At 40.3% G+C, this 27,305-nt stretch overlaps 2 protein-coding genes across 2 annotated transcripts; both read right to left on the bottom strand.

The window, feature by feature from the left end:
• Nucleotides 1-16,308: 16,308 nt before the first annotated feature.
• Nucleotides 16,309-19,319, bottom strand: LLPH (LLP homolog, long-term synaptic facilitation factor). The gene is made up of 2 exons (XM_058805645.1): nt 19,029-19,319; nt 16,309-16,537 (listed from the first exon to the last, which is right to left on the bottom strand). The coding sequence occupies exons 1-2, from the start codon at nt 19,207-19,209 to the stop codon at nt 16,374-16,376; spliced, it is 345 nt and encodes a 114-aa protein (XP_058661628.1). The 5' UTR covers nt 19,210-19,319; the 3' UTR covers nt 16,309-16,373.
• Nucleotides 19,320-19,897: 578 nt separating this feature from the next.
• TMBIM4 (transmembrane BAX inhibitor motif containing 4) lies at nt 19,898-26,671 on the bottom strand. The gene is made up of 7 exons (XM_058805458.1): nt 26,565-26,671; nt 25,427-25,535; nt 24,086-24,191; nt 22,978-23,011; nt 21,924-22,041; nt 21,397-21,442; nt 19,898-20,725 (listed from the first exon to the last, which is right to left on the bottom strand). Exons 1-7 carry the CDS (start codon nt 26,656-26,658, stop codon nt 20,519-20,521), a joined length of 714 nt encoding a protein of 237 aa, XP_058661441.1. The 5' UTR covers nt 26,659-26,671; the 3' UTR covers nt 19,898-20,518.
• Nucleotides 26,672-27,305: the final 634 nt, after the last annotated feature.

Below are 27,305 nucleotides of genomic sequence, written 5' to 3'. Positions count from 1 at the left end.
TGCCTCACCTCAGTTGTCCTCTCATTTCTCCACTCTGTCTTCCTTATGTTCCCAAACCTCAGAAGCATCACTGCAGAAGGAAAAATAGCCAGAGCTGAAAGGCCAGCAAGGGCAGAGCATCCTCAAAGGACAGTGGCAACAAAGTCTGAGCAAAGAGCGTCCACTGGGAAAAGCTGAGAACAGACAACATCTGCTCCATCTGAAAATGAAAGAAAAATAACGAAAAAGACCACTCATCTTTCTTATATATCTGTCTTGTTTCACTTTCTGGATTTTCTGCCACAATTATTGAGCTACATCTAATGGGTATTTTTTAATCTAAACAAAACAAGCAAACCAAACACAGCAGCCCTGCAGGATTACTGGGATGGTGAGGGGCAAGGCAGGTTGGTGAGAAGGGAAGAGGGAGACTGGAAGTGCAGTGCTTTTATCTACTCTTTTGCTAGATGCTTTTTCTTCTTTCTTGTCTTGTGGGTTTTTTTTTTTGGTTTGTTTGTTTGTTTGTTTGTTTGTGAGGATGAAAAATGAGTTAAACTGTTTTGAGCTGGAGTTATTATTTCTCAGTTCTGATTGATCAAATGAACCAAACTCTGGTTCCCCAATTACTCCAACCTGGCCCTGCTGAAGCTAGTGGTAGGATTCCACTGGATGTCAATCAGCCCAAGACTTCACCTGGCAGCTGAATATCAACAAATTTTGTAAAAACAGACTTGGATAAGGCTCAACAAATGTCTTTCAGTGATTTCAGATCATTTTTTCTCTGTTTTAGGAAAGCAATTTGCTGAAAAATGCCTGCACAAGTTTCACACCTTTTTTTTTCCTTTTTTTGCATCATCTGTTGTTATTCATAAACTCTACAGATGGAAAAGACCCATTAAGTCACCCAGCACTCCCTGCCAGCACAGGACTGTTCTCCAGCAAACATTTGTTATGGTCCTGTTTATACTAGTTTCACATGCTCCAAACAACAAGGTTTCTGCCACTTCCCCAGGGATAGCAGCCAGCCAAGTTCATATTACTGACCTGCAGGAAGGCTTCTCCTCATTCTCTTCAGCCCCTATCTTCCCTCTTCATGTATGCTGTGTGTGCTGCCCCTAAGCCACCCCCTGTGAGTCCCCCACCACATGAATAAGCATCACTCCCCTAAGCTGTTCCCAAGCTGGTGCTCTCTCCACTTTGTGCAATACTTTCTGTTAATCCTTACCCTGAGGTGCAAAAGCGACACTGCAGGTTCAGTTGTACAAGAGCAGAATTACTTTCTGCACTCCTCTGTGTGCTGCCTCTAGAAACACAAACCCAAACTGCAAAGAGAGCTAGGCCAACAGAAGACACAAGAGAGTCACATCTCTTTTACTGCCAGTTACCTCCACAAAGTGTCCTCAATGTGGTCTTGTTTCTGTACTTCCAGGGCCAGTGGAAGTGCTTTGGAATGCCTCTGTCCCATAGAGCAGCTTGAGTCTTTCCAATTCACTGCTATTTATAACTTTAACAGTTTCAAAATAAAAAGCAAGTTGTCTTGTAATTGTTTTCTCTACTCTCAGTGACAAACAGTGAACTGGGAAGTAAATGTGCGATATATAGATAAAACACATGGCATAATATATATTTATATTAATGGCAGGCACAAGAGAATAACTTCATCTTCAGAAGAATATTTGGGGTTTGCCAACAGTAAACAAATCAGATTGTAATAATAAAGTCGTTCCAAGCTTCAAATTATAGAGTTAGCCTTCTTCATTTATGTTATGGAAAGCAGCATAAGCTGTTGCATGACAAAATTAAATAGAAAATTAAAATAATATTAAAATTAAATAGTGTCAATTGTAAGCATTTCTCTATCAAATAAAAATAAAGGTGCAGCACAGTGCTAAATTATACATAAATTATATATAAATTATTGATTTGCATGAAACATATCTTCATACAAGAAAAACAGAAGAAAAACATAAAGAAATGGTCTTCTTTCTGTTTCACAATTGAGTGTGCAGAGCTCCCCAGTTTGCTAGTGCCATTTATAAAGGAAAATAACACAAAGCCAAAGCCAGCAAATTGAAAATACAGGGAATCAGGACAAAGCTAGCTAGCTCAATAACCACAAATGGAAGGGATCAATTTGTCAATTGAGAAGAAACATGAGGAATATAAATACCATTTCTTTCCTTAAACTCTGGATGCTGATGGCTCCATCGTTCTTTAATTTTCTACCCCTACACGTCCTGCTCTGCAAACTTCCCACATACTTGCACTCAGTTTCAAAGTGGGATTCCTCTCTGAAATGGCACTGTAAACATTTCATTGTGGGGTCCCATGTTTGACGTCTGTCAGCGATTTTCAAATCAAAACTGCTCAGCTAACAAGTAAAAAACAGATTTCTTTTTGTTTATTTCTCAGCATTGTAGTCTGTGGCATGAAAACCAAACTCAGTTCTTTCCGATTCACGTATCAACCTCAATAAAAACGGGCATTTGCGGGAGAACACACCAATGGAGGAAGAGCTGGATTAGGATGGAGCTGGTTTGCTTGCCTGCTGCGGAGTTGGCGTGGTTGAGAAGGGTAAAACACTTCCAGGGCAGCCTCAGACAGTTGTTTGCAGTCTCTTTCGATGAGGTTATCATCTATGGAGCTTTGCTGGCAAAGCAGCGCTTTCAGCACTTGCTAATCCACTTTCCTGCAAAATCTACCAGGTTAGATTAAATGGTTTAAATTGAATTAGCCCTGCTGCTGTTGCCTAAAGTAAATTAGGAACTGAGAGACCTAGAAATCAGCCTGCAGTTGTAGCCTCTGGCATGTCAGAATGCAATATCCAGCTGGATGGCCCATCTCAACTTGTCTCCTTTTCTGCTTAACACCACTGCTCTCCTGCACCTGGCCATTTCCAGAGCTTTAGTGAGTATTCCAGATTCCAATGGCCAGAACAGAATTGGAGAAGAATCAGCATACCAAAACCTGCAGGAAGGAGTGGCCATCTAGTTAAGAGGCACGATGCTGCAGAAGACCTATACATAAATTAGGGACATTTTCCAGCATAACAACAACATTCTCTAGGCTGCCCAGGTCACACACAGCTGATTGGCACTTTGACTTCTCTCCAAGGCAGCCAATTATTCTGAATGGAGAGAAGAAAGGAAAAAGAGAATTCACAGCCTGGAGAAAATGGGAGGTACTGATAAAGAAAGAAGGGGCCCAGGAAGCCCTTCTGAGAAGGCTTCATACTGAATTTTTGCTGAAGCTGTTTGCAGGTCAGGCTTGTGTTAGTCCCAGCTCAGCCACTAAGGCATTTGCTCCTGTGAGCTCAGTTTAAACACATACTTGCATGTCTCACCAAATGAAGTCTCAAATATGCAAGTGTTAGTCACTGTCCAAAATAAAGTGCATTTCCAAACATTACAGGATCAGGACATAGGATGGTCTTGTGCTGAGGTACTTTGCTGAACCAGACAACAGAACAACTGCCATTAATAGCATCTGTTAATGAGACATTGTGTAATGTGATGTGGAAATTAAAGATGAGAGGAACTGAAAAACTTACCTCTCTAAATAAGGAGTTTTGCTAGTACTATTAAGGTAGATGCTTCCACCTAGTGACTCACAGAAGTAGTTTATAGATTTTTTACTTTAGAGGGCTGGATGGCAGCTGCAGCAGAAAACGAAATTACAGAAAAACATAATTCACCATCTGTAGTGAAGAAGAGACACAGCATCTGCAGTCAAGAAGAGACACAAAAACTTACCTTACAAAGCAGGTCTGTACATTCAGGCATCAGCAATACCCAGGGCACCCCTTCCACAGACAATGCTGGCCCAGTGCATGCACTCTGATTCACCTCTGGATACACAGCCACCCCACTGTATCTGCCTGTGCTGCTGACAATCCTCCAAGCCAGCATATGGCAGAGCAGGAAGGACGACTCCCAGGGAGAGGAGGTGCTCCTGACATCCTTGCAGCAGGGAGGTCACCAGAATGGTGAGTCCATCAAAGGTGTTGCCAAATTTGTCCTTCATCTCTAAAATTTGAAAGCTGTAATTTTTTTTTTATTTTTTTGGTGCTCCTTAGTAGTGCAAAAGCACATGTGCTAGGTCTGGCCTGCTAGTTCATTTTTAACATCAGCTTCAGAGCCCAGTAGTGTCATCCTTCTCCTCTACACTACATTCCTTCTCTCAAACTCCTCAGAATTTATACACACCTGCACATGTGCAAAAGCAACACTCAGCAAAACACATAAATGCAAAAAAGAGAGAAGCACTCAGGATTAAGCTTCAAGATCATAGACTTCAGCAGAGATCCATGGACTTTCGAGTCTAATGTTTCTTTTTATGGGGAACAATAAGTGGCTTTGCAGAGGGCTCAAGTGTGTTGAATGGGCAGCTGTCTAAAATCAGTATCATCCACTTCAAGATGTATTCTGAATTCTTTTCCTCTCTGAAAGTGCCACATCCAGGCCCAACAGATGTCTGCTCAGAACCAATTCACAGAGAGGCTCTCTAGTGTGTTGGATGCTACTTACATCTTTCCTCCCAAAATCTCAACAGTTTTGTCTTCTCAGATACTGCCCCACAAACAAAAAGGTTACAAGGCTGATGCAAGGCACAAATTCTGCTTGCAAGCTGTCAAATTCTTCCTTCCTGTCACCCTGTGGCTTGAGCCACGACGTTGTGGGTTCCATTGGTTGGGAAGGGAATGTGGGAGGAAAAGAGAAAATTTGGGAGAAAGATATTGGGCACTGCTATGCTAAAGGTCTAATCCACGTAACTCACCCAAACCTTTCACTGCAGTGAGTGGACAGAAGCAGATAGAGGAAAACAGATTAGTATATGCAGAAAAAGTAAAAAAAAAATTTGAGTTAAATATCCCCTTGAGTTGTCCCTTATTTCCTCCCATGATGGAAAATGTGGCTAAGGATAACCAGCTCTGATTAAAGTCTCTAAATAAAGAGAGCAAAGCTGGAATAAATGAATGCTGCTCTGATTTCCCAGCTGTGCTTAAAGATGCACTGTCAGTCTGCAACAGTTTTGGATATGATCAGAGACACAATTACAGGTACCGAGTGAACGTGTGAACCCAACAGAGAAGAGCAGAGGGAGCCTTGGGGTCAGCTCGTGGCTCTTTTTGCTTCACAGTTTTTAAGTTAGGAGTCCTGTTTCTGCACATTTCCTCCTCTGTGTTCCTGGTTTTCATTGAACCTCATTTTTCTTTGTCTCTGGCTTTACTCCCTGTGACATTAAGGAGTGACCTGCAAGGCAGTAAGCTATCTACTGTGAGCAGTTAAGTACCAAAATTATCTTGAATCCCATCTTTTACCCTTTTGAAGCAACTATCTGTCTGTTCGGCTGACTTGGGACTTGAGCCAGCAAATGCACAGCACTGACAGTAGAACTCAACAACCTCAGCTCCCCAGGGCGAGGAATCAGGAGACAGTGGCAAGAAAAACCACTTGAAAATTGTTTAAAAATAAAATAATTGAAGATCAAGGTTAGTGGTGTGCCCAAAAATGTGACAATTTTTAAGAAACAGATTTACTCCATTTGGTAAATGCTGTGTAAACTGCATGTAGCTTCACTTCTCATGAAATCATGTAACAAACCTAATTTCCTTGTTAAAAGCCTTGGTGCATTCCCATCATTTTAATGTGTCCCTATTTTCTTACTTTACAGCTGTGGCCATTGCAGTGTTAATGGTTTTGCTAGCGTGTTCTCTCTCATTTATGCTTTACTGAACTGACATGTACATATTAATCTTTCTCTAGTTAATGAACTCTTGTAGCTAAGATATGGCTCTAGATCTAGCTGAGGTCAGAAAGGAGGAAAAGTACATTATCACCTGGCAACTTCAAGCTATTTCATGTAAAGGAATTGTTAATTGTACTCCAACAATTGTGTCAAGGCATCTCAAAATGTAAAACATCCAGACATGCCACCATCAAGCACAGGGAATTTGTCAAAATGGTATGTCATTAAAACCCTGGCTGATAATTTTAATTACATCAGAGAAACATACGAAACAACCTTCTTCTATCAACTGTGTAGGCAGACAAGGGCTTTGGTCATCACATCCTCATCACCTTTAAAGGTCATGACTTTTAATAATCATAACCCTCTCAGCTGCTCACCAATTGCAAAACCCAGCAGAACTACGCTGTGCACCCAATTAAAATTGCATCAAGCCATTGAGTCAATTCTTGAGGAAAACATAAGGCACTGTTTGAATCTCTTGTTCTAGATTTATACTGTACTCTAATTTTATCTACAGTCACTGAAATCTCTGTATTTTTTTACAGTAAAATATTTGGATTTAGAACATTTGAATATTTAAATGAGTACTACCAAGTGAATATACACACATACATGCACTCACACATATAGGCATACATATGTTAGGTTTTAATTTTTTTCTTTTAATCTATAAAAGTATCATATAATTCATTTAAGTGCAGAAGATCTATTTTCCTTTCCCTTCTTCTGACAGTTTCTGTCTCGCCCACATGGTTTATATGAATGATATTTATAACAGAGCTGTTTTGATCTGATAGAGCCTCAGTGAATTTACTGCTGTTTCTGTACCACTGTAACTGAACCTGACAAGAACCAGAAGAACCCACAGTTTTATTTTGGGCTTTATAGGTTTTTCCTCACTCCCTTTTCTCGTGCCTGGATGGGGTCGGCAGCTAGAGGCGACCCGCACATTCTGCAACCACAGATAGCTGCTAGGCTGCAGAACTGCAGCAGGAGATAAACTGCTCCTTTGATCAAAACCAGGGGCAATTTGCCCTGGCTAATAATTGGTTTGTTAAGGGAGAAAAAAGAGAAAAAAGAGAAAAAAAAAAAAAAGAAAGAAAGAAAAGAAAAAAGTGAGCTGAACAGTATTTTAACTTTATAAAAAGAAATACAGCATTTCCCTGCATGGAATTAATAGCTGTAGTGTTCACAAATAACCTAAGATGCATTCAACCATCGGCCTTACTATTCTAAACACACTGCTGTATTTTCAAAGAATTTATAGGATTTTGAAAACAGATGTGCATTTCCTCTTTGTTGAGGCAAACATTTGTTTCTGGTCCTCTTCACATTTCCTCCCTAACACTGCATATAAAAATGAAACTTGCCTAAGTGTTCTGGATGGTGCATATGAAAGATAAATATGACTTAGATTTCATCCCACTGTAGAGGAAAGCTATTCAGACACTCACTCTATAATTGAAGTTTTATTTTTTGGTAAACATTTGGTAGCTACAATCAAATATAAAATTGCTTTTAATTTGGACAGTTTTTGGATTTTGTCATAAGTGTTCTTACTTATTTATTAAAAATATTATACAAAAATGTATAATACAAAAATGTATAAAATTATTATATAAAAATGTATAATAATGAATTTTTGCTGATCTCAAACGTGACTCTATTGCAAAAGCAATTGCTGTAGAAAAAAAAAAAAAAAAGGAAGTCTTTTGTCATGTTCTTTTTGTCAAGTTTTAAAGCACTCCAGCTTCCCTGAAGTGCATGAATGAAACTTCAAGAAACTGCATTCCCAGTAATTCATACTAGAATCCAATACAAGCTCTTTTTTTTCCAGAATGTATCTACATTTATTAGCAATCACCAGATGGGATCCCAGTGTAACCTCAGGGAAAAAAACTAATGGCTTTCCCATCAAGTCATACTTGGATATGATCCAGTCACAGTTAACATATCCAAATTCATTAGGAATCACTGAATCCAAAACCTGATTAATGCAAAAAGATACTTGGGAAAGATCATTTTGGAAATTATTTCATTTCCTTCCACAACAAAACAATCTCTAAAGATGTCAGGGCAGACCAGAAGTTGAGTTCATTGGTTTACACTTTTGTGTTAGTAAAGTTTCTGACAGAAATAAGACTTCAAAACGTAGAGTCTGTGAATGAAAGATAATGTAATAACTCTAAAAAAAAAGTGTATTTAGAACTTCAATTAACATTTGAAAAGGTTTTGCAAAAACTTTTTTGTTCATTTTATTTTCAATGAAAGCTGGAATTTCAGCTTCTCTGTTTTTTTGTTAGTTTTTGTTTTTGTTTTTTTCCCAAGCTTTAACCTTTGTTTCCAGACCAATTAATGGAAAAATTCTCATTCACTGGAACTGGTAGGTTTAGTTACAACATAAATTTACTTTATTTGTATGGATTTATGCAAATTAAATCTATTTCTAACTTACTTTTTCCCCCAAGGATAAATTTATTTCTGCAAATTAAGCAACATTTATTTTCTTGCATCTTGAAAAATATTTTTCAATTTTAAATATTATTCCATAAATTTGTTCAACTGTATCATTGTGTGTCTTTCTTAAATTTCTGTTTAGATAAAGAAACCTTGCTTTCTGTGTTTTTCTTACAGAGTGGATCTTGTATTCCCAAAATACTTTCCCTCTGATTTTATTTTAATTTATATTGTTTTACACTTACTCCTGAAATACTTGAGATTATTTTATTTTTCTCAGCTTCAATTATAATTGCAGGAACGGATGCATTTGCTGTAACAGTGTTTGTTAGTATAAAAACAAACCTTTTTTTCTGTGCATGCCTAAAAATAAAAACACTTTTTGTTTTGTGAATGCATGGAAAATAGTTTTTGTAGTCTCAAAACTAATGCTACCCTAACACAAACTGTTATCCTTTTTGGTGTGTCTGAGGTTACTTTTAGAATTTTATAAATCTGATTCATTTTTAACCATGTGAAACTGCTGGTTTAAATCATTGCACATCATTACATTTGGACAATGAAAACAACACAGGCATTTTTACTTGTCTCTGGTCAACTTCACTTCTGGATTTCCCTGACACAGGACCTTAGCTGAAATCACCACGTGGATATTTTTAAATGCAAATAAAACAAGCAGATATAAAACAACTCTCTTTCCACTGAGTTTCTGAAATTGTCATTAAAATGCTTCAGTTGATTGATAAGAGGCTTTTAAAGAACCTTCCTTTTAAACACAAAACACTACATATCAGAAAAAGTCATGGATCCCTTTGTGCACTTCCCTGGAAAAAAGACATGTTCAAGGGGAAAAAAAAATAGATTGGGGAAACATTTTCATGAAGTAGCATTTTTAGTATATTTTTAGAGAATAACTGCACTTAGTTATAAACATATCATCAGTAAAAACATCAAGTGGTTTTAGACATTTCAATGCCACTCCTTACTAGGACAGAGAATGTGACTGCACTTCCAGCAGCTTTCCGGGCAGTGAGGAGAGCGTGGAGCCCGGGAGCGCCGGGAACACCCAGGGCAAGCCGAGCCCGGGCTGGGCACTGCTCTGCGCCAGGCGGGCGGCACCGGCCTTCCCCGGGTGCCGCTGCCCGCCCGCCGGCCGGGGGCACGGCTCCCAAAGGAAAGGGATCGGCACCGCTCGGGGGCTGGCACTGCGAGTCCTCGCAGGCCCGAGAGCCCGGGACAACCCGGGGACACTCCGGGCCGGTCTGGGAACACTCCGAGCCGATCCGGGGACACTCCGGGCCGCTCCGGACCCGTCTGGGAACACTCCGGGCCGATCCAGGGACACTCCGGGCCGCTCCGGACCCGTCTGGGAACACTCCGGGCCGCTCCGGGGACGCTCGCGGGCCGGTGCCCCGGCGCGGGCCCACCGCGCTCCCGCGGCCGCCGGCGCCTCCTGCCGGGCAGCGGCTGCCCCGGCACAGAGAGGCTCCTGCCCGCCCAGCCGGGTCCCGCAGGGAGGCATGAAGGGGCATTCGGCATGAAAAGCCTCCGCCTTTCTCCCAGCACCCAGCCGTACCACCGGTACACCTAGGGGGACACGGAGCGAAGCCACCAACTCACGGCATCTGTGCCACTGCTGAGTCCGAGTGAGGACATGACACGGTAGAAGTTGTTGCCATTTAGCACAACGACGGGTAACCCAGTCTCGCCCGGCAGTGAATATGGGTGATGCTGTTGAGGACAATGAAATGCTGAGATGGAAATGCATTGTGCTATTACAGGGCAATCACCAGTTGTGGAATTACAGATTCACTTCCCACTGCTAAAGGTTTCTGTCAGGAGCTGCTTAAGGAGTTCAACAAAAAAATATTCTTCCATGGGGGAAGGAACCCAAAAATCCCAAACCCCTACAGTTTCCTCAATTCCAATCTCTACAATTACAATATTCTAAAGATTTGACAGCATGTGTTAGGGACATGCATTGGCTGTTAACATCTTTCTGGTTGCCTAAGGAAACAGAAATACAAATTTTGGTTTTAAATTTTATAACAATATTTCTAAAATACTGGACACATAGAGGGCTTAGCAGATTAGTATTTATTTTAAACAGCAAGCAAAATAACCAAGAAATCCACATGCAATCTTCTTCCCCAAGAGAAAAAGCCTTGTGCTTGACACTTCACCTCTTTAAAAGTGATGGATAAAATCACAGGTGCCTGTATATAAACACACTGTACCCTTCACTGAAACAACAGTTCCTAAATTTATTACATCAACAGACCAACCTGTAACCTCTCCCATGGATGATCTTACACCCTGGTTTCACACTCAAGGAATTAAACATTTTTTTCTCTTCAAAACAGTAGCAGCCAAGACATGGATGAGCAGTTCCAGCAACCGCAAGTAAATGGATCACACTGCGGCTGCATTTACTCTAAAGTGTTGCCAATTTTTTAGTTTTTTTCCACAAGAATTCAGGCAGACTTAAAGACATTTAGGAGAGAAAAAACAATCTAAGTGTCTGAGGGGACTCAGCTGTGCTTCGGATGGGTCACTTTGCAGCTCCACCATCAGCTTGCACATAACCTGGTGCACTTCAGTTCCCAGCTTCTTCCTGTACATCCTCTAACAATTCCACATTCCAAGGGGGTGCAAGAAGTTTAGAAAAAGCAGTGTATCTTACCCTTCTTAGTTCTCACAAACAATTTAGTTTAAAATATATTTTTGCACATATTTAGGGAACTAACCCAAATTTTGCATTTGTGTTGAGGCTACTCAGTAGCAGCAATGGTGATAAACTAAACCCAAGAGACTACGATCAAGGGGCTGCTGTCACTGAGCCCTTCTAAGCTTTCATAGAAACGTTTTGCGTTCTGTTGCAAGACAAACTGCAGCTCTGATCTGATCTACACCAAACTCTGTCATATTTTGCAGAAGCAAGATAGACAGAAGCACAATTGGTAGACCTAAAAAGTTCTTGTTTCAAACATAGACATGAGGATCCACCAAAGCTAAATTTACAGAACATCTACTGTCAAAGTAATTTAAAGACTCAAGGTATCAAGCTGTAGTATGGAATAGCTGTTGCATCTATACATTATGAACTTGTCATCTTTCAAGAGATATATTATACATTGCACATAAAGTGAGTGTATGAATGAACCAGCTTGGCTGAGTTGATAAGCCATCCTGAGACAACAAATGCACCTTTGTTTCCTGAAATACTATCCACAAATCCAGCTTCTGGTTAAAAGCAAACGGTTAAAAATGCTGTGAAATTTTCAGACTTTAAAAGTCTTGCAAGAAAATTAACTGTAGTTAGAGAGAAAATATACCAGATAATAGTTTACTGAACAAGAACATTAGTAACTTTCACAGCCTCCTAATAGTCGACTAGATTGAAAACAGAAGTCAGTTTACTGTGAATATACAAGCACTTCATAAGCAGTCCTCATGCTGCCTTGCACAGGACCCTTGATACACAACCCTCCTTTGCCACACCATGTACTGTTGCTAACATTTCGGTTATATTTTATTGATATTTGGTCTTTTATATTGATATTTGATCTTTTATATTGATACATGAGCATGAGAAAGATTAGAGACCTGAGAAAGCAATGTTTAAATGACTGAGATGAGAGAGGAATCAGTGCAAATATCCCCTTCCTATTCTGCCTTCTCTTTTCCTTTAAATTCTGTCACTATTGATTAGGTAGAGATCAGAAAACTGTAGTAGTGTAGGAAGAACGAAATGACAATGAAAATGGTGGGCTTGTCACAACTGTGCAGCATTTATTAACAGAAGGAAGTTATAAGTTCTTTCTCACTTTTAACTTGGAAAAAATAATCCCAATGTCTGTTTGTTCTGAAGTAGGAAATTGTGAGTTGGACAATGCAGCTGGAGAAGGGAAAGGAGAAGGCTGAAAAGAGTCTCTTCCTGTAGCAGTGAGCTCTCAGATGGCTCAGTCAGTTCTGTCCTGAAACTTCGCTCCTTGGCAAGTTAAAATTGATGGCAAAACCATGGCCTTAAGAGAGTGATGCATAGCTCTTGCTTCAGTCTCATCCTCCCCACAAGTGCCATAGCTCAATTCAGATCATGCCACCCTGAACAGCAGATTGCTTTGCAGCACTCAGATTTCTGCACGCTGAGGCTACAGTCTCCTAATGTCTGATACCAGACATGCTCACACTACAGATCAGATACAGATCAGATGTCCAGTTTTCATCAAAGTCACAACTCATGCAACTGTTCAGGCAGAAGGAGGAAAAGGTAGAATAATAGAAACAGACCTACACTATAAAGCCTTTGTACAGGACTCCTTTTGTTGTGACCACTGTGTACCATGTGGCAATGACATTCTTCCTCCAGTACTAAGCAGCCCCAAACTATATTTATCATCCTCTATAACCACAGTGATGGCTGTAGGTAAGACTCCAATACTATGCCCTTAATTGAGAAAGACTTTCAAAACCCTCATTCAATGCACTTGCTTGGCCTGTCTCCAGAACTTCTCTCCACCTTCACAGTGCTGTACTGCCGAGTGGCCTCACCAAGAGGCACTAATGCCACAGGAGGAAAGGTGGCTCATGAACCAGGACAGCCTGACACAGCCTTCACCAGCCTGGTCTTTCTTCCTGGTCTTGTACTGCCTCCTACTGACACTGCTTTTTGTACAGGAAGGCTGTAAAACACTTCCAGCTGAAAAAATGGGGAAAAGATTTTCAGTGTATCTTAGTTAACTGGTCCCCTAACAGATTTGACTACACAGTGTAAAGGTGGCCCAGGGCAGGAATGAGTTACCAGAAAAGCCCAGGAACTGAACCATCAGTGCTGCCAGTTATTTTAGGCATCTGAAATAATTCACTTTAAAAATCAATTCCTACACACTAGGTCAAAAAGGGCAGACCTTGACATCTTCCTAAGAAACTGCCAACAATCGGCAGGACATATAGCAATTTGCTAATGCAATTTTTACACTGCATGAATACATGCACATCTTATGCACATAAACATTTCAATAAAATGACAGAATTCTTTCATGCTTTTTTCTGCATGTAGTTCAAAAGTACCTGCATTACTTCCTCTGCCTTCTGTATGTAGGTCCAGGAAGTACAGTTACCACAGCACTTTGCAGAGGTAGGTGGCAGAAAGTTGCAACTAAGCAGTTTCATAACAACACAATTACAGAATTAAAAAAAACCCAACCACCACAACTTTGACAGTGTCATTTAAGTTACACACTTTCAGACTTCCATCTTAAAGTTTATTTAATCAACTATAACATTTTCTCCCTAAACTCCAACCTAAATAACATTCTTTAAGTAAAGACCAATGAATTATGATATTATTAGAATGCTGTTTAGAAGCAGATCAGTTACTTCTTTGAAAATCCCTCTGTGGAGTTTTAAAATATGTATTTCAGTCAAAACCAATTATGTTTAAATTAATTTCTATTGGAAGGAAACATGGCTTTTTCCATCAACTCAAACAGAAACATGTTTTAGATTCAGCAGTATGAATCAAATACTCAAAGGCAGCTAAGTAATTTGGTATTTCCATTCAAAAAATGGAGTTGGTCAAAACAAATTCCAAATACAAAATTACAGTCTCCACATACAGTATATACTCAAATCGCAGAAAGCAGAATTTCCCTGCTGTATCCATGACTTAGGCTCTGGTTACATCCATGCTGCATGTTTAGCCAGGTTCCTGCTGTCTGTCTACAAGCAAGCTTTTAGCTTGGATTACAAATCCCACCCAAACAAAATATTATAAAATATCAAAAATATTTCCTGGCCCATAGAGAGCTCTGCCTCACCTGAGTGAGGTATGACATTGTACACAATACACTGGTACTACACCAAGAGCTCTGTTCCAGTAAAGACCAGGTTTATTCCTTTCTTATCCTCCATTTCACCTCAAAAATCAAACAGGATGTCTTAAAATATCTGTAGTTTAAGTGAACATGTTTGACTTTATCCCGGACACCACGAAGGAAATACCTCACACAGCCAGTATTGTTACAGGAAGGAAGCAACTTCTAAATAAAACATCAGTGCAGCATCTGCTGTCTTTCACTTAAGATTCAAATTCTTAATCTGGTCACAAAAGCAGTTGACTAATAAAGCTACACAACAAAGCTCAGGGTTAGGTCATAAAAGCACAAATAAGCATGACTATTCAGTTATGAAGGTAATTTTCTGTTGTAGAAGAAGCAGCAGTGAAACAGCTCTGGAGAGAGGACAGCGTAAGGGCAGTGCAGCGGTGGCAGGCTCGATGAAGATGAGGCAGATGATGGCTGTGCACCTAAATAAACTGACTGAAGCTGTACATCTAAACAGGGGGACTTTGCCAGTTTAATCATCTCCACTCAGGAAAAGCAGCCTGCTTTCCCAAGGGAGCTGCTTGAAAGTCATCTGATTTACAAATATGTCAAAAATAGCACTCTGCTTACTTTACAGAAGAAAACAATTGTTTTTTCACACTTAACCCAAGAAGCTTCCCTCCTCAATTCCCCAAAGCATGTATTAAGCCAAATAAAGCCTACATTGTTACAACAATAAATAAATACAGTCTGACTGTTCATTCCATTTCATTCCTGGTTAAACACATTCATAAACAGTTTCCTCCACATGAATCACTTTTAAAGTAGTCCTAATCTACATGCTAACATTTGGATACGTTTGATACCAAAATCTAGATCCATTTATCTAGTAAGACCGAAAAAAAATTGATAGCAGCAGCTGTTTTTATCAACTAGCAGGGCTTTTATCAACTTAATGGAAATATTTTTAAAATATAAAGTTATCAATAGTATATAATTTGGTAATATGTCACCTATATATCTTAGCAAGTCATTAAATGTCAATTTATGTGAAAATAGAAGACACATTGGTTTTTCCTTTAACGTTGTTGTAATTTATATACCTTTCCCTAACAATAGTAATAAGCCCACAGCTTTTTTCCAGAAAAACTTAATTTTCTATCACACTGAGCTCATCTTACCAGAGTTTAGCATACTACAACCTAGTGTAATTAAAATAACAGATCTTCTTTCCTGTGCCCAAGTTATCATAATGGATACAAACCACAATTTGTGGCTAATCACAGAACATTGATCTCATCTCATGAAGCTGGACAAAGGTTATGCCCTGTACCCATGCCTGGTACTTGAAAAGGCAACATACTGCAGTGTTGGTACTGTAATTATTTCCATCCTTGAAATGAGAGACATTTTAAAAACACAAGCTTTCAGGGCAACTAAGCCTTGCATCCGTCATCACATGTTATTGCCAAGTAATATGCACCCAAATGTAGCTAATCACACAAATGGCATCTGTTACACAATCACGCAGTATTTTATCCTATGCACACATTGTAAAGCAGGATAAGTAAGTACCATTTAAAAGGAATAAAAGGCTACTGAAAATATATATGGAAAGCAAAATTCTCATTTACTTTACTAAAACTTGGAAAAGATCTTAAATAAAATGGTTTTATTTCCATTTGGTGCATTTGTGTTCTCTCATTTTAATAATAAAATAATTGGTTGTACTTGCACTTATTTAGTTCCTGCAGTATTTCTGTTGCAGACAGCAATGAAATATTTTGTTGTTCTCTTTGTGAACTTATGTCAGACTAACACTTTCTCATTTTACTTGCAGAATTTTCATGAGGCTCTGGTGTTGTTTCAGCATAAAAATTTTGGAGTTACATATGAAAATATATTTTTGTTAATTATCAGATGTTTAAAGCAACACAAGTCAGTGCAACAAATTTTACAGGAAGATTTAAAGGATACTGTGTGTTTACAGAAACCTTTGGCTATTTTTACTAAAAGACAAGTCACACTGACAAAGACCACAGTACAAAACCATTTGGTTTAATTACTTTTAGGATTTCCTTTACTGTTTTTGGTGCTCACAGTATAAAAGACGAAGACGCTCACCCCCCCAGGAAAACAGATAACCACACACAATTAGTTATTCAAAGGCACTCAGCTTGCTTTTTAAGTTTGGCAGACACCAAACTGCAATTTCTTTCACCATTTGCCGGCCAAACAGTCTCTTCAAAAATTCATTCAACACAATAAATTATATGCAGTGACCAAGCACAAAATCTCATAAATTTATGTGGAAAATTTATTTTGTTAAATAAAATATTCATGATCTTTACAAAACTGATTTTACCAGACGAGGCCTTTGGCCACTTTTGATTTTTTTTTCCCTTTAACACGCTGGGCCTTGAGCTTCTTTCTTTGCCTGGAATTCATCCATATTGGGTACTGTCCATGCTGGTCTAGAAGAGTTTTTTTGTTTCGTTTATTATCCAGCTCCATTTTGCAGTCATCTGAAAAATTAAAGGGATTTTTAGTGAGTAAAATATCTGAATCAGCTTCACAGAAGCTATTTTGTTACTAGATTCCCCCAAATGATAAAAATATTCCTAGACACAACAGTATTTGTACATAGAGAACTGAAGGGTTTATAAACTGAAAGCACTTTCCAAACCAATGTAACTGCAACCCAAGAACTTCAAGAGTTGACAGTAAATGTGCAATATTTTTCCTAAAGGTCATGTATGGGCAAAGCATCTTATTCTTTCATCAGCAATCTGTTGTAATCCTGTGTCTAAGAACACTGTAATTCCATCATGGAAGCATGCATGAAGCCAGAGGCTTACTGAAAGATATGCACAATTACACACTTTTTAGGATGTAACGTTTAAGATCTGCTCTAAGAAATTATTCTGAGTGGAAAATGAATACAAGTGAAAAGAATAGTAAGGAGAAAAGGTGAAATACAATGACAGTAGTAATTATCAGCCAGTGATGCCACACTTGCCTCAAGGTGTGAGCATGACATCACGTCTAACACATTGACAGGCAGGAGAGGATTAATCCCTACAATGAGGAAGACTGCCCATGACACGGTCACTCCCAGGAGGTGAGGAAGACTGCCCATGACACGGTCACTCCCAGGAGGTGAGGAAGACTGCCCATGACATGGTCACTCCCAAGAGGTGAGGAAGACTGCCCATGACATGGTCACTCCCAGGAGGTGAGGAAGACTGCCCATGACATGGTCACTCCCAAGAGATGAGGAAGACTGCCCATGACATGGTCACTCCCAAGAACAGTGTCCCCAGCTGCCTAACATCCCATGAACGTCATGTCTCAGGAGATAACAAAGTGCAAGAGGAGCACTTTGCTAAGTACTAACTGCAACTGAGCTCTGTAATTTCATCCCAACCTTGTTCCCAAACCATATGTGTGCAACTCAAGCCTTTACCACAAGTTTTATGGAGAGGAAAAAAGACTTTTACGTACTGCTTGTCTAATGTTGGGAGACAAAGCTCAGGAAGAAAAGGCCAACATGCTGCTTCAACAGCTGAGGTTGAGAGGCTACAGGAATCTGCATCACAGAGATGCTTATGGAGCCCTAAACTGGGGGGCCTGCAAATACTTGCAATCAGCAGAGAATCAGCACAGGGGCTGGTGGCAGAACCAAAAGCCTATCCAGCACAGCAGACCTTATATTATTTTTTTCTTAAGAAAAACGGAAAAAAAAATTCACAGTGTGCTGTAAACAATACCCTAAAGTAATAGGGTAAGATGTCAGCAATATTTACCTATATACTTTCTTCGGCTGGAAAATTATTTATCTGTCTGCAGTAAGTACATATTATGGGTGAAGTTTTTATCTACTTCAGTTCTTGTAACACTTGGCAATGCGAGCTCCTACACTTAGTCCTGAGAAGTCCTCTCAAAGAAAACACCATTATTTTCACAAAACTTGTAGCTGTTTTGTGAAATACATATTTTCTTAGGTATTTCTGAGGCTGCTATCTCTCTGAAAAAGCCAGCTGAAACTGGCCACTATAGAGAAGTTGCCAGCAGAGTTGGAAGGAGGTGCAAATACATGGCTATCTGTAATTTTTATTTCAGAAACCAGGTTTAAAGGAATGATTTCTCCTTCAGCATCAGAAGTCTGACAGCGTTCCAAAACATTTTGGAAATTCAATTCTAACTAACCTTTAAAGAATAACTTTTACACCCGGTTTCTAGGACAAATCTGAACCATGGAGAAAATTACAGATTATACTTGAAGCTAACCTTAATTGGACAAGTATACATACCATTTTATTTCCATTTCCAGGATCAGAACATCTTAAGTGGCACAAATTGGAGAATCAAAATAAGACTATGATTTAGTTTGGACGTCAATTTTGGAAAGAGGAGGTGTCGTTCTGACTCCCATCCAGTATGCAGCTATTGAAAACCTTTGTTTCCCCTCCCTGGGTTACTTCCTTTACATTTTACATATGATTCCAGACACAAGGAGGAAGATGGCATTATTTATGGACACCTAATACCATCCACTCCTGCACCACGTGGCAATGCAACACTAATTAGTATTCAGAAACTGGGCCCGTATTATTCCTACCCCAACTACTTTATGTTTAGCAGCCTCCTCAAATTAGGACGGTTTGGCAGCAAACATAATGCTGTGATTGGAACAACTGCCAACTGGTGAATCCACATTCACCTGAGGGTCTCAGAGATGTTTCTCCATACAAAACATTACATACTTTGTTATTGTTATTAACATACAAATGTTAATAACCTTCTTCCGCAAGTGACCGGATGCAGTATGGACAGTATGGATGCCAGTGTTGCGAGAGGACCAGAGTCAGTGTTTTAGCTTTAAAACACAGGTTTGCCGAGTGCCTGTTCTCCTCCTGTAACAAGCACTCACACGGCTGATGGCGGCGGTGAGAGCCACAGGGCAGTAACAGCACCGGGGCCCTGCCGCTCCGGGGAGGGAGAAACTGCACTCACCTTTCGCCTCCAGGACCTTCTCGGGGGGCACCACGGTCGCCACCTCCTTGACCTCCTCCATGATGACATCCGCTTTGGTTCCCAGGATCTTCTTCAGCCTCTCCAGCTCCTTGGGCGCGTTCTTCTTCCTCTTCTCCGCCCGCATCTTCCTCCTCCATTTGCTCCTCAGGCTCTTCGCCATGTCCTGCGGGGAGGGAAGCGAGAGTGCTCACGGGGGCTCGCGCGCTCACGGCGGAGGTCGCTCGCACTCGGGGAGAGGGGGGGGCGCCACACACACTCCCGCCAGGCCACGCGGCCCGCCCGCGCATGCGCACACGGAGGCGCCCGGCCGCCCGCGGGGGCAGATGGGCTCTACCGTAATTGTCGGAGCGAGCGCGCAGCCGCATTCCGGCTTGCGCCGCTGAGGGGCTGTGCCGGACGGCGCTGCGCGGCCGGGGCGAGCGGAAGGCATGAAAGGAAAAACGTGTGCTCCATCACAACGTAAAAAGCAGGCATTTGTTCTTAGCTCCTGCCCCGCTGTTCTGAATGAAATCCTAAGGCTATGACACTCGCTCAAACCCATCCGCTGGACGGCCTCACGGAAAGCGCACTCGGTGGCAGCGTGGGGCGGGCAGGAGCGCACCTTCCCCAAGTACGGCATTCCTCGTCTCCCACCCCTCACTGACAGGACTGCGAGCAGTAACAATCCCTTACCAAACAGGAAGGAAGCCTTTCAAAACCGTTTTTAGGCTGCCTGCCCCTCCAGCATCCCACAGCGTGGGAAGCAGCCACAGTCCCAGCACCTCTACCCTGCCAGCACCGACCCGTCTGCAGCGCTCATTCTCAGCATCCCGAAGTTCTCCAAGAACAGACTAAAGGCTTTCCAATTTTTATTGACACACAGTGAGTTTTATTATACATAAGTTCATAAAATGCCATAATCAATCTCCAAATGATTTTTCAGAACACTGATAGGCAATAAATAGTACTAAAATAAAGAATATTCCCTTTAATTGTTTTAACACCCTCACAGCTTCCATAGTGACAGCCCTTAACTAGGACAGAATACCTCTGACAGAGACAGCATTTCAATTTACCAAACAAAAAAAAAATTATCTTAGTGAAACATTGCACAATGATAAACTCATGCTACCCTTATGTGGTACATAAACAAATGATCAATCCCAAAGGAAACATTTTCAGCAGCTACAGAACAGCAGGGAAGCTTATTCTGAAGTAAACAGGAGTTGGCAAAATTTCAATCATTAATTACACTGCAAATTGAGTGATTAAAAAAGTGACTGTAATGAAGACAGCATGTTAACTACATAATATACATGGAGAAGAACTGTAGCTATGTAAAAAGGCATTTTTCCCCCTAAGGAGAGACCAATATGCATGGAATGCAAACATAAGAAAGATTCAGTCTTTAGAAGGCAGAACTACAGAGTCTGCAGATCATCCATAAACTTAACTTTAATTGTGCTGTAGTCAAACCACTCTGCTTTTAACTATTTTTTATTAAATGCCTCCAGAAAACGCAGCAGGTGTAGGAACAGATTTATGATGTCCAAGTAGAGATTGATTGCAGCCAGTATGTACTCTTCAGGGGACAACTTGTGCATCAGCAGATGAGTGTCATAAATAATAAATCCACAGAACAGAAGAGCTCCAGCAGCAGCAAACACCAACTCTACTGTCTCACTATAGAAAAACAGCTGGAGGCAGATAAAATATGAAAAAGATACTTGTGAATTTCATTTTTTAAATATTAAAATCCCTACATAATGATATGCCACATTTAAAACACAGTCTTTCTACTGTCATGTACACAAAACCACAGTATTATGGTAATATTTCAATGCTCTTATTCCATATACTCTCCAGTCACACAATCTCTGACTGAGTAAAAGTGCCTCCATTTAAGAGGGAGGAAGGTCTGGTCTCCAGAATACTAACAGCAGACTAGAAAACTAGAAACTAGAAAACCAAAATATAATTAAATCTCAAATTTTCTTCACATTCTCTTCATCAAGTAGTGGATCTCAATTGACAAATTTCATCAATCAACCCAAATACCCCTTTTATGTTGGCAAGAACAGCACCCAACAAAAATCTAACTTGAAAATGTGTGGTTAAATGATGACCAGCATGATGTAGAACAGTAATGGATCTGGCTAACAATTTTCTTTCATTAAGCTACAGTGGGCTGATCCAAACCTTTTAGTTACACCAGAAGTCAGTAACAGGTCTGAGTGACCTGATCTTAGTGGAAGGTGTCCCTGCTCATGGCAGGGGGGTGGAATAGATGATCTTTAAGGTCCCTCCCAACCCACACCATTCTGTCATACTGTGAATATCTTTGAACTGTGAACACAAAATATCTTACCCTCAAGAAACCTGAGATGATTAAAATCCACAAACAAGCAAAGAGGCTGAAAGAAAATAAATTACACTGTGACCAACAATATACATTCTTTTAGCCTTAACTTAAAATATCCTCCTTTCTAAAATCTCTTCACAATATATATGGCAAGTAAATGTCTGGAATTCTTAAGATGCCAACTGTTTACTGGTCTCAGCAGTAAAGGTTTTGTAAAGCTTTCAAAAGTTATGTTCTAACTTTAATTTTTTTAAAGATTTGAAACATCTGCTTTCTCTCTCAGTGAAAAATCCATGTAAACTAGTTTTCTAATTGTTTTAAGATTCTTTATCACTGAAAAGAATTTACCAAGGATCAGAAGTGGGTAAAATGAATAATTTTAAATAAATAACCCTCACCATTCCCTTGAAGCAGGTTCTATTGACATGTATTCCTTACTATACCTGCAAAGCTTGGTTTAAGAAAGAAAAAAACCCCAAAACCTTAACAACAACAAATAATTTTAAAAAAAAATCATCAATATGACAACATACCCTGCTCCAAATTTGCTGAAATCTCTCTTTGACTGCAAGGTATATGCAGTCAATCCAAGAAATACAGCAGTAGTAAGAATAAAGGCTTGCAAGACGATGGAGACATCATAGAAACTCACTATAAACAGAAAGAGCAATCTGTCAATTAAAGAACTCCACCTTATGTATTTGCTGAGTTATCTTTTGAGGAAACAGAAATTTAAACTTAACTGTGAACAAAATTTGGTAAATTAGGCCTGAACTTGTCTTTGCATTTCAAATTCATGATCATAGGACTCAGGGATTGTGTACTAAGTTTGACAGTTACTTTATAGCTGTAGCTTCTTAAATGAAAATAAAAGGTATTCCCTAGTCAGAATTATGAACACAGCAACAAAACAAAGCAAAAGGATTTTAAGCACAGATAACAAAGATCTTAAGGAAAAAAACTGTATTAATTTTTCACAATATTGCAACAAGGAGAAAAATAAAACAATCCCCTAAAAATGCTCAAAGTTTTGATTAGGGGACAGGAAAGGAAAGATAGCAGAAACACGTGCAATCTTTTTCTTCCCTCCTTCCTCCTTCTTCTTTCCTTTCCCCAAATCAGGATATCATAGGCCACAATGAAGAGGATTCATCTTATGCACTAAGGTATAGTTCAAGATGATGCCATGATGTGACTGCACACTGCCTCATTTCAACCCTGACCATGAAGCACAGAATTCTCCAAACTCAGATTCCCTTTGAGGAAATTGAGGGGGCAAGTAGGACTATTTCAACTTTTAAGATCGATCTGAACATTATGAAAAAGAACATTTTTAACTATACTGAAAGAATGGATTCCCCAATTTCTCACTTCAAGTTTATACAGTTTCATTTCTGAATCAGAATTCAGTTTTCTCCCTTGATTTCCTGGTTTTGCTGAACTCCTATCACTGTCATTGAAATTTTCAAACAGGATTCATTATCATTTCAGTCACATCTAGAAAACCCTAATGGCAATTAGTACAATATAATGGATTCATTTTCCAAATTATTTATGAAATCAGACAATAGGATGGCTACTATTTACCTGTAATGGCAACTGTCAGTGCTTCCAGTAGAGTCTACAAAAAGCAAACCCAAAAAAAGAGGAGGGTAAGAAAAAAAAAATCAAACCATTAAACATTAGGTCTCCTGTTAAATCTTTCTGTATGAAAACATGTTTAATTTTCAACAAGAAAATGGCAATCATACTGTCCTCTTGGGCTGGAAGTTGTGTTACATTAAAAAAGTACAATACAAAGTGAAAATGAGTGACAGACTTTTCCTATAGAAAAATGTCACTTACATTTCCTACTCTAAGTGCACAGCATTTATATGACACTTCTGACAAACTATTCAAGGGGCTATAAAAGTAATGTATTTGTAATATTTTGTTGGACAGCTGTCTAACAGTGTCTGCATCAGTTTCCCTTCCACACTTACCCTTTAAATAATCTGTTTACTTCACAGCAAAGCTGTCTTTCTGTTTTATCACAAACAAAATTTAGGCAACTCTTGAAACATCAAATTTTAATTGAGCTACTGTGACTTCTTTTCAGAAGACTGATTTGCTACATAATCCAAAATATCCAAGAGCAACTCTTAGCCTGGATCTACATACTCACAACTTCAGGCAGAAGACTAAAATTTGAGGACAGCTCTGACAGATCTGCCTGTGCTGAAAACATGCTCAGAATTTAGCATCAAAAAGACAACTGGAAGAATAAATCATATGGCTGGTTTGGGTCTCTGCTGAAGGCTGTCCATTTAACAATTCAAGTAACAGGAATACCTCCTCCTTTCCTACTGAGCAGTTGCATAGAAAAAATCCCTGACATCAACAGAACAACAAGAGCAGATAAGATTTCTACACACATGCAATAACCCTTGCTCAAATTGGTTCCAAGTTCTAACACTCGTTCTAAAAAGATGCTGAAAGAAACCTGAAGTGCCTGCTATGTAGGAACAACCTGTGGGCAGAATCTCCAAAAAGTAACTCAGACCTTCATAAATATATAGGATATCTTTCAAGGAATGCAAGAAAAACAAATTACATACCTCTAGTTTCAAGGAATTAATTATAATGCCAGATATTCAAGGGACTATTACATAAAATTAATTAATTAATTAATAATTTAACTTAGTTAAACACTTACAAATCCAAACAGCAGGTATAAATTAACAGGGTGCTGGTGTCTGTAGAGGGTCAGTGCCACGATTACAGCCAGAGATCCAAACCCAGATATCAAAAGCAAGGCAGGCCTGTAAAATTCCATATTAAAAAAAAAGTAATCAAACCTAAATATCTGTAAGACTATGGAACAGTTTATATAAATTCAAATTTTTAAATGATCATCTAGGAAAAGATATCCAAAGTAAATGTAATGCAAGTTTACAATAAAGCTGTTTAAAGAAGACTACTACAGATAATCAGTTAAAAATAGCACAGCCACAAGTAAAGACAACTTTTTCATACTAAAGCTGAAGATTGCCCAGTAATCCATGACCTGGAAATGAGCACATACAAAGAAGAAAATCCATCCATACAAAGTAAAACTGTTTTGCCTGTTCTGAACTCCATATTCAGAGAACTATTTTCCATAAGCACCCGAATGCAACAAACATGGGCACTAACTGCACCAAAGAAAATCAGTAGTGACCAGTAAGTATTGCTAAATCATTCCAGTAGCCCTCTAAGAAAAATGGGGCCAACATGAAACACAAAATCTCAACAGTTCCAAGCAAGTAGGACAATTTAAAATTACCAAGTTTATATAGAAAACTGTAGTTTTACAACCACTGTTGTATACACTATAGGTTATACAGAAATTGAAACTTTCATGCAGTGTTTATTCCTCCTTTATATTTGGGCTTTAAAGTGAAAGTAGAAGTCCAAAAGTGCATTTGGAGGAAAACTGAAGCTAGACTCGGTGCTCTCCTTTCCCAGCTGGTCTTTTCCCTGGCCTGTTCACCACAGTTTACATTCTGAGACTTATTTTATCATGAAAATCTGAGAGGCAAAATGAAGCACGCCCACAGGAATTTAAGCAGACTAATTCTTTTGGGGGAGTGGGGAGGGGATAAGGGGAAAAAGAAGATGGGAGAGGGAGGAAGAGGAATAAGACATGATTCTGCTTTTTGGAACAGGCACCTATAAACAACAGCATTCCATAGTATTTAGACTGTAAAACAAGAAATGTCAGTAAATGAGATGTTCTGCAACTCATGTAAAAGTTTGCACAGCATTAATATTAAAATAAGCACTATTAATAAAGCATTGATTAAAATAACAACACAACAAAAAAGGTAATAATGGTTTTCATAGTAAACCAAGGAGAAAAATGTCAGAGAAGAAAAGTTATTCCCTAATCAGGTTTAAAAGTATCTATTACAGCAACAAAACCACAGATTATAAAAATGATTACAAAGTGTAGCAACAAGTTACATAATTTATACCTAACACATTCCAAACAGCTGCATTTCACCTTAGAATTTACCTGTCATGAACAAATGCCTGCACTCCAGTAGAGTATAGGAAGATTGCAGACGTGACTGTGGTCAATAGAACTTGAACAGAAAGAATGCTGTACACCTTTCGCAGAAATGCTGGAAAAGGAAAATAAAAATGAAACCACTTTTGACTTACAGCTTCAAAGTTTAACAGTAAATCAGATACAAGTTTTCATTTTCAGAGGGAACTGTTATAAAGTCATAGTGAAAAAACACAAAGTCGTAAAAAGCCATTTTACTTTGAAAACCTGACACAGTATTACAGCAAAATTGCATTTATTCCTGGACACCATTATTAACTATTAACAATGATGACAAAAGAAATATAGAAAACACTTGCAAGGAATTTACTTTGGATCAGTTTAAGACTTATGTACACCCATTCTCACTATACTGACAGCACACCTTCTCCATCATGTTCCTGGTGCCTAATGGACCTAACTGACAGAGGGTTAACATGGAAGGCATGCCAAATGCTTGGAAGAAACAAAAGTTTTCACACCTCACAGAAGAAATTCCAATCCTTCAGTCTCATGGCTACACTTCTGTAATTACAGTCACTAATTCTAGTATTTATGAATCACAGAATGAATACGCTTGGAAAAGACCTGTGAGGGCACAGAGTCCAACAGCGCCGTGTCACAGACCATGGCACCCACTGCCACGTCCAGGCTTTCCCTCCACACCTCAGGGAGGTGCGTCTGTGCAGGGACTACCATCTCATGGTTCATGTCTGGACTCCAAAACTCATCACGCTGAACAGAACCAGGTCTGAATCCCGCAGGGTACCGGGTACACGGGTACCCGCTCTCCGGAGAACACCTACCCCCTTCACTCACGGTTAAACGACAAAGCCTCCGCCGGCCGCGGCCCCTCACCCTTGACGCCTGACTTGGACTAAACAGCGCCCTGGCTCCGCACTCACAGCCTTCGGCCAGGTTAAAACACTGCGCGGAGCCCGAGTGCAGCTCAAGGCCGGGGGTGACCGGGGTGTCACAGGGGCACCTGCCGGGAGAGCAGGGCATCCCCTCACCGCCCCGCCACTGCGGGCAACGGGACCTCTCCGCAAGCGCCGGGGGGCTGTGGCGGAGCCGTGCGACTCTCCCACCCATCCGCAGTCCTCACCCATGCGGATGTGGACGCTGGCCGAGGCCACGTTGCTGCCATAGTTGAAGTCATCCTCGATGGAGCTCCGCGGGTAGCCCTGCTCCCCCGCCATGGCCGCCGTCCTTCTCCGCTTCCGGGGGGCGTGGCACCGAGCAGGGCGCCCCGCCGAGCGGCCGAGCGCGTCGATCGCGGGTGCGGGCTTTGTGGCGGGCGCTGCGGACTGGCCGTGTGTAATTGAGCTCTGAAGGGCCTGGGGGAGCTTCCAGAGCCTGGGAAACCCAGCCCTTGGGCTGCTCTTCGCCGCAGCGGCACTCCGCTGCCCTCCGGACGGTGCTGCAGCTGCACACGCTGCCTGTTCGGCGGTGCCTGAGGGAGCGGCGGTGGGGCTGATGCTCCCGTCCGCCTGTGTCCCACAGGGACGGGCTTCACTTCCAGAAACCTTTCTTGCAAAGCAGAATTTTACCTCGGCCTTCTCCTAGTTGCGTGTCCCGTCCTTCAAACTCTGTAACTGAGCAGAAAGCAAAGATGCCCGGCGTTTCTCAGGCGTCACAAAGCGCTTGGTGCAGTCGGACGTGTGGGAGCTCACACTGAGAAATCACAAAAGGCGCCATCTGGGGATGTGGGTAACCTGTGCAGCAGGGTATTTGTTTAACTCTTGAATATTATGTAAAGTGCGCCAAGAAACTGAAGTAACAGACACTTTAGAAATATATGTAATACATTTGACTAGAAGTGCTTTTGAAAATTGGAAAATAGGGG

Source organism: Ammospiza caudacuta, chromosome 5 (genome assembly GCF_027887145.1).
Source record: "Ammospiza caudacuta isolate bAmmCau1 chromosome 5, bAmmCau1.pri, whole genome shotgun sequence".
Taxonomy (NCBI): domain Eukaryota; kingdom Metazoa; phylum Chordata; class Aves; order Passeriformes; family Passerellidae; genus Ammospiza; species Ammospiza caudacuta.
Note: the sequence above shows the minus strand (reverse complement) of the source record. Positions and strands in the feature narration are given on the sequence as shown.

Excerpts from the sequence above, each read along its gene's own strand:
- LLPH (XM_058805645.1), bottom strand. The coding sequence starts at position 19,209 with ATGGCGAAGAGCCTGAGGAGCAAATGGAGGAGGAAGATGCGGGCGGAG. Across the intron at positions 16,538-19,028 it reads GAAGGTCCTGGAGGCGAAAG|ATGACTGCAAAATGGAGCTG; the intron begins GTGAGTGCAGTT and ends TTAATTTTTCAG.
- TMBIM4 (XM_058805458.1), bottom strand. The coding sequence starts at position 26,658 with ATGGCGGGGGAGCAGGGCTACCCGCGGAGCTCCATCGAGGATGACTTC. Across the intron at positions 24,192-25,426 it reads CAGGCATTTGTTCATGACAG|GCCTGCCTTGCTTTTGATAT; the intron begins GTAAATTCTAAG and ends GGAATTTTACAG. Across the intron at positions 20,726-21,396 it reads TCATCTCAGGTTTCTTGAGG|CTGTTTTTCTATAGTGAGAC; the intron begins GTAAGATATTTT and ends ATCTGCCTCCAG.